This window comes from Brachypodium distachyon, chromosome 2 (assembly GCF_000005505.3).
Source record: "Brachypodium distachyon strain Bd21 chromosome 2, Brachypodium_distachyon_v3.0, whole genome shotgun sequence".
Classification (NCBI taxonomy): Eukaryota; Viridiplantae; Streptophyta; class Magnoliopsida; order Poales; family Poaceae; genus Brachypodium; species Brachypodium distachyon.
Window position 1 is genome coordinate 11,371,872 of NC_016132.3, and position 7,222 is coordinate 11,379,093.

The 7,222-nt window shown below is 48.8% G+C and overlaps 1 protein-coding gene across 1 annotated transcript; it reads left to right on the plus strand.

The window, feature by feature from the left end:
• The first annotated feature begins 6,446 nt into the window (after window positions 1-6,446).
• On the plus strand, window positions 6,447-7,222 carry LOC100836447 (glutaredoxin-C1). Its single transcript, XM_003567640.4, has one exon. The coding sequence runs from the start codon at window positions 6,582-6,584 to the stop codon at window positions 6,891-6,893; it is 312 nt and encodes a 103-aa protein (XP_003567688.1). The 5' UTR covers window positions 6,447-6,581; the 3' UTR covers window positions 6,894-7,222.

Here is a 7,222-nt window from a genome sequence, read left to right on the forward strand (position 1 = left end):
CCAAACATCTTGTGCAGGAACGATGGCCCTAACAACAAGATCTCATCGGCGACGTGGACCATCAGATGGACCATAATGTCGAAGAATGTTGGGGAAAAGAACATCTCACATTCGCACAATATCTGTATCATTGCATCCCTCAGTTGCAGGCAACGGCCCACCGCGATGGACTTCTGGCCGATCGTGTCGAAGAAGTCACAGAGCTTCATGACCGTCTCTCTCACCCATGGCTCCATGCAGCCTCTTATTGCATCGGAAGTAGCTGCGTGAGAATCACGTGGTAGTCATGAGACTTCATGCCAACCAGCTTGTGGCTCTTCGTGTCAACGAGTTTCTTGATGCTGGATGAGTAGTTCGATGGAACTTTGATGCCATGGAGACACTCGCACATTCTATGCAGCTCGGCTTTGCTCAGACTGTAACAAGGTTTGCATCGCGTATATATCATGCGTTCACCATCCTTGTTTTCCCGCGGCGCCTCCTCCTCTATCGGCCACAGCTTCTCCCTTATCCCCATCCACTGCAGGTCCTTCCGTGCCTTTGGTCCATCTTTTGACTTGTCCGCGTGGTGCATCATCAAGCCCAACAGGCTGTCGCACACGTTCTTCTCGACATGCATGACGTCTATGGTGTGACGGCTCTGTAAGAACCTCCAGTAAGGCAGGTCCCAGAACACGGACCTCCTGTTGTACGTAAGGCCGCCATCTGGACCAGCAGTCGGCTGTGCTTTCCCAGCCACGACTTCGAGGTCCCTGACAATTTCGTATACTTCGTGTCCAGTCAGTTCCCTCGGTTTGTGCCGCCTCTCTCTCGTTGAAGTTTTTCTTATCATCTCTCCATGGGTCCTTCATCTTTTTGATTCTGGCAGGAACAACACTTTTGTCTCGTCCCCGCACTTTGTGTACGCTTTGTACCCACGTGTTGACTGGCACGATGAGTTCTCGTTCGCCGGGTAGTCATGCACACATGTCAGGAGAGCTGCTCGAAGGGTGAAGTCCTCCTTCTTATGAGCGTCCCAAACCTTTCGACCCTTCTCCCAAAGCTCCTTGAGCTCATCCTTCAGCAGCTCCAGATACACATTCAGATCAGCTCCAGGCTTCTAAGGGCCCTGTATGAGCATTGATAGGTGGATGTACTTCCTCTTCATGACAAGCCACGGGGGGGGGGGGGGGGTTGTATATGAACGGGATCACCGGCCATGTGCTGTGTTTGCTGCTCAAGTTTCCGAACGGATTGATCCCGTCCGTACTCATCCCGAACCTGATGTTCCCGGGCTCTGCGCCGAACTCGGGGAATTCGTCGTCCAGAGTCCTCCATTGAGCCGCATCTGCGGGGTGTCTGAGGACTCCATCATCATTGCGGTACACGCCCTCAGGATCGATATCCGCCTGAGTCGCATCGTGGTAGATGAACCACCTGGTCTCCTTCTCGTTCTGGAACCAACGCTCCAGCCTGGTGCACACGGGAGATACCAGACCGTCTTTGCTGTCACACCACGCTTCAATTCTTCCTCCTCGCCGCCGTCAGGATTGAGGTCTTTCTTCCTGTATCAGGATGTTTTGCATAATGGACAGCTATGCATGTCCTTGTAGTCGCCCTTATATATGATGCAGTCCAGCGGACAAGCATGGTATCTGATGACCTCTAACTCGAGGGGGCATGTAACTTTCTTCGCCTCGTACGTGCTCTTAGGCAACTTGTTGCCCGGAGGAAGTACCGTACGTAGGTAACTCAGAATCTCCGTGAATCCCGAGTCCACGATGTTGTATTTTGCCTTTATACGCAAAAGCTCGAGCGTTACTTTTAGCACACTGTTATCCACGCCGGCATTTTCATATAACGGTGTCTCGGCATCCTTCCTCAGCTTCTCGAACTTACGGGCACCCTCTCATCCTCGGGGTCATCCAACTGATTCTGCAGATGCTGATCGTCAAGCATTTCAACCATCCTACCGGTTGGAACGTCCTGTACTGGATCCTTGCCACGGTATGCTTCTTCACCAGGCTGGTCGTCAGACTCCATGTTTTCCATCTCAATGCCGTCATCGACTTCAATGCCATCCTCCCCGTGAGAAGTCCACCTTGAATAACCAGACACAAATCCCCGCATGAGCAAGTGCATCTCGTCATCCTCTGGCTCGTACAGCTTGCTGTTCCGACATCTCACAGAGGGACAACACATCTTATCACCCCCTTTCCTATGCATATCTTCCACGCCGGCATAGACAAAAGTCTTCAGCCGCTCTATCCACTCAACACGTAACCTGTCCTCGTACATCCAAGCACGGCCCATCGAGTTACAACACAATTTTTTTTTAAAAATAAACAAATTAGCTTGATCGATAAAAATGAAAAATTTCGGCATGATTTTTGCTAAAAAAATAGCATTTTGCACTACAAAATTTGATGCCTACATCAAAAAAAAATTACCCCCACCCACATCGGCACGACGGCCGGTATCACATCACATAAGAAATACACGACACGAAGGCCGGTGTCAACACACATTTAATATGTTTGAACATGCACGTACACCGGTCCCGAGGTTAAGCTTAACCCTAGGGCTAACCCCCAGGGGCTAAGCTCCCCCATAAGCAGCTAGAGAGAGAGCTGCAGAGAGAGAGAGAGAGAGAGCTAGAGAGAGAGGGAGCTCATTGGAGCAAAATTAAAGCCATAGAGAGGGCAATCCGGGGGGGGGGGGGGGGGGGAGGGCAGAGCTATGCTGCGGGGGAGCCACGGATAGAGCGGGGGCAGACCAGGGGAGCCGCTACAGAGAGATCGGGGCCGAATTTCCCGTCGGCGGACAAGACGCCATTAATGGCGATTTTGCCAAATTAGAGAAGAATAGGAGGAGGAAGAAGAGAGAGGAAGAGGGAGGAGAAGGGGGGAGAGCTACCTTCCAGCTGCCGCCATCAATTTTGGCAGGGGCTTCGCCACCGGTGAGGAGCAGAGCCGCAGCTGGTCCAAGACAGACGCGAGAGTTCGAACAGCTTCGGGCTCGCACAGTACTTATATATAGGAAGGTCACCAGTGGCGGGTGTACGGATAAACCGCCACTGGCGACCTCCAGCGGCGGGCGGAAAAATAAACCGCCACTGGAGGGCTCAGCAGTGGCGGGTAACCTGAGGCCCGCCACTGGTGCTCTCCCACCAGTTTCCCCTCTTTAGTCCCACCTCGCTAGTTTACATGAGTTCCGACCAGCATAAAAGGGATTCCGTCGCCCCACTTACCGGTGGTGACTACTCAGTGCTCAGTGCGTTCCCCGTTCCGGTTGAGTTCTAAACGAATGATCGGACAGTGGTTAAGGGGTTCAGGGAAGGTCACTGAGACTGAGTAGTACCATCATGTATCGGGTGGCCTACCAGTGGCGGGTCTTTTTTATGGCCGCCACTGGTGGTTGTTAGGGTTTCCATGGCCATTTTCAGTGGCGGTGACAAGCACTGCCACTGGTGATGGAAATTCACCGCCACTAGTGGTGGGGCAGTAGTGGCGGTGATTATCACCGTCACTGGTGGCGCTCGTGGATGCCTCGAGAGGCCTCCAGTGACGGTGTGTTTTTTGATCCGTTTTAAAAGCCACTGGAGGGGGGTTCACGGATGAGGTTGTAGTAGTGATTATATGAAGTGAAGTGTTGACATTCGTTGTTACCGGGCATGATGAAATGATCTGAACCTAACACCTGTCCTGCCTGATCTAAAATATGATGATACATATATATCCGCTAGCCAAGTATCTATCTTTCTCCTTGATTACAATTATCAGCTTTTCTCTAAGATTCAGCGAGCTGCTATCCTCTGGCCTCCGACTCGGTGACCCTTCTCTGCCTTTGATGCCAGTCCCTCCTCCTTTCCCCAGTACTGTGTACATATGTGTGGATGTGAATCACTGTGTGCATGTGTGTGAACGTGTTAAGACTTTGTGAATTAGCTCACTGTACATCTGTGAATTAGCGTGTGCATATGTTCAGAAATCGTGAAATAGATCACTGTATGTGAATTAGTGTATACGAATTGGTGAAATTAAACAACTTATTTTTCAGTTAAAACTGTCTGGTTAGTGTATAAGAATTCGTGAAATATCTCTCTCATTTTTTTGTCACATGCATACACTGTCTAATAGAGTGAAAAATTGATCATTTGCAGCAAAAACAATTCTTAAACGACTTATTTTTAGTTAAAATGGTACATTCTGCACTTATACCCATTCTACAGGTCTACAGGATCATTCAGGTCATTTCAACACATTATCAGCCGCAGTCAAGACAAAGTTATCTACCTTTAAATAAAAGGCCCTGTCAAGACAAAGTTATACCAAGTTTTTTTTTTCGGTGACATTTGCAATTGTTCTTGATGAGACCTATGCATATATGCTTTCCAAATTATCCTGAGTATGCATAGGCCAGCCAACTGTCCCTTAGCTCTTCACTCACTCAAAGGACACCCATTGGTCTGGCCACATACCCGATAGATGCGAAGAGCAGGGGGTAGACATGAGTAGGCACTCAAAATAAAATATAACAAACTGCGCCAACTGAATTTTTTCCCAACATCTTTTTATTTGACTTTGTTATAGGTCAATTCTAAGAATATTCTAATTTAGGAATTTAGTTTGTGCGATACCCACTTGTCAGTGAGTATGACTGATAGCAAGTTAGCCACGTAATTAATGGGCAAGCCATTCAGCAATTGACATTCTAGAGGTCGGATTCCAATGTAAGAATCTGCCAAAACTATTGGCAGTATTTGTGATACTCAGCGATAGATCGTTCATGATATGGAGGGACCATGCTGTCGCATGGTTAATTTGGAACTTTGGATTGTACAAGCATCACATCTTTTCTCACGTCTGTGTAGGGGAAACTGAGTTTGAAATCAGCCAAAGCATATGGCTTAAATAGAAGGCACGCGATGAAATTTAAAATTTGTTGGCAATTTAACGTAAAACTACTTTAGTACATGACTAATCAGAGAAGGCTAAAGTTTGTGTTACTAATGTTAATGTGTCTTGCTTCTGCAAGTATAAAATAGGCGCACGAGGCTTTTGTAACTGCAAGACGTTTGTCGCTTTTGCTACAGTGCGGCCTTGGTTCTTTTGCTACTCCTGTTTTCTCTTCACTCTATACTCCGTACTTTCTAAGAACCTTACATCTTTTATGTGCTTACTTCGTATTCAGTACCACCGTGCACTGCTAGTTGAAGAACATTATTGTACCTAATAGATGATCTGGATCCCTTCTTAGGTATGATCTGACTAAAGTAGGGAATGTTTTTCCATCAAGAGACCCAAAATTTCTGTGATATACAATGGAGACCTGCCATTTGTAGACACACACTTGGCTGTAATATAGGAGTATCTCATATGCCCGCGTTCAACATGGATCCCTCCTTTTCAGTAACAAGTTGGATGCTGCCACATGTAAGATCTCTTGATACCCACTTTGCCTGGAGAATCCCTACCCGCTTTTCGATGCTCCTTATCCATACAAAATGCGGCCTTTCTGGCCCCTATGGGAAGGACGAAGAGCAAAATTCAAATTACGAAAGGCGACTTCGGAGCGCGGCATCCCATGCCTCTCCATATCTGATGAGGTGTGAGGAGCTTTGCTTTTGGTGAGATTCTAGACATAGAGGATAAGAGCTAGTGTGGGAGGGCCATTGCTGTTCATTGTGCATGGGTGCCCTAGGTATAGAATCAAGCTTCTTCTCAACGCTGACTTGGCCTGAAGACGATGTGATTCCCAGGATGGCCGCCATGCGCGCCGCGAGTGTCGTGTCAGCGTCGCTGACGTTGTGAACCAGGAAATCTTATCCGAATGTGAACTAGCTAACAAGACTGTTGTATCACTGAAGTTGTTTCTGAAATGGATTACCATTAAATTCTGAGACTCTAAATTTTATCACAAGTCTGTTTCTTGTGATACCCGGCCTGGCAGCTCCAACGGTTAACTACCATTAGTCCATTCCTGAACCTTCTACAGAATTCCCAGATCTTGTCGGGGTGGGATCCCCTTCCTCGGACTAGCAGGCGGCCTGTCAGTGACCATAAAATCAGTGACTTTAAGTCAGGGGATCCAAATCCGATCTTGCCTATCTAATAGACTAATTAATACTATACAAAGACCATGCATGATCTCACCAGCAAGCAATTATGTTTCTCTCCCAGTCTCTCTCTTCTGACTTGTCGAATAGGATAGGAGGGAACTACTAAAAGTAAGAAGACTTCGGGCCTTATCAACAATTGACCCTTTCGGTATCAGGTTGCTGCATCGCCATTGCCACCCATCCAAATATTCGATGCTCCACACTAAACCTGTATGTGGTGGTGTCGCAAGAAGGCAGGCGGCCGGCTTCCCCGTTATCCAAAACCCCCTCCCGCATCGCCTTTTGGGGGTCGGATCGCTGCATGATCTCACCTCCTGCCACTGCACCCTTCCATGCCTATATAAGCAAGCCCCCCAATGCCCAATCCTAAGCAAGCAAGCACAACTAATCAGAGCATTCTACACAAGCAACAAGCAGGGTCTAGCTAGTACTCACTACTACTAAGCTAAGCTTCACTTGCAGTAGCATTAGATCTTTGGAGATGGACCGGGTGACGAAGTTGGCGGGGCAGCGGGCGGTGGTGATCTTCAGCATGAGCTCCTGCTGCATGTGCCACTCGGTGATGCGGCTGTTCCGGGAGCTCGGGGTGAACCCGACGGTGGTGGAGCTGGACGAGGACCCGAGAGGGAAGGAGATGGACAAGGCCCTGGTGAGGCTCCTGGGCCGCAACCCGGCTGTGCCCGCGGTGTTCATCGGCGGCAGGCTCGTCGGCTCCACCGACAAGGTCATGTCCCTCCACCTCAGCGGCAACCTCGTCCCGCTGCTCCGCAATGCAGGGGCGCTCTGGGTGTAGCCCGCGACTCTGCACATTATATTCCTGGCCCAGCGTGCGCGGGTTCTCTGTGTATTCCGCCGCCTCCTACGTATATACACAGTGGAGGCTACGGGAGAATAAATGTGCGCAAGCATGCATGCTTTGTATCAGGTGATGATGGTAGTGGCGAAGTAATTAAGTACGTATATGGAAGCGTATGCAGGCTTTTTTTTTGGCACTGCAATAATCTGTAGAGAGAGAGGAGAGTGTCGTGTCACTATGTCAGGGTCTTTTGCACTGCAACAAGAATACGTCTGCTCTGTAACTGTACTCCCTCCGTCCTTCATAAGATGTTTGACTTTTTTAAA

Bases quoted from the DNA above. Each gene is read 5' to 3' on its own strand.
- LOC100836447 (XM_003567640.4), top strand. From the start codon at position 6,582: ATGGACCGGGTGACGAAGTTGGCGGGGCAGCGGGCGGTGGTGATCTTC.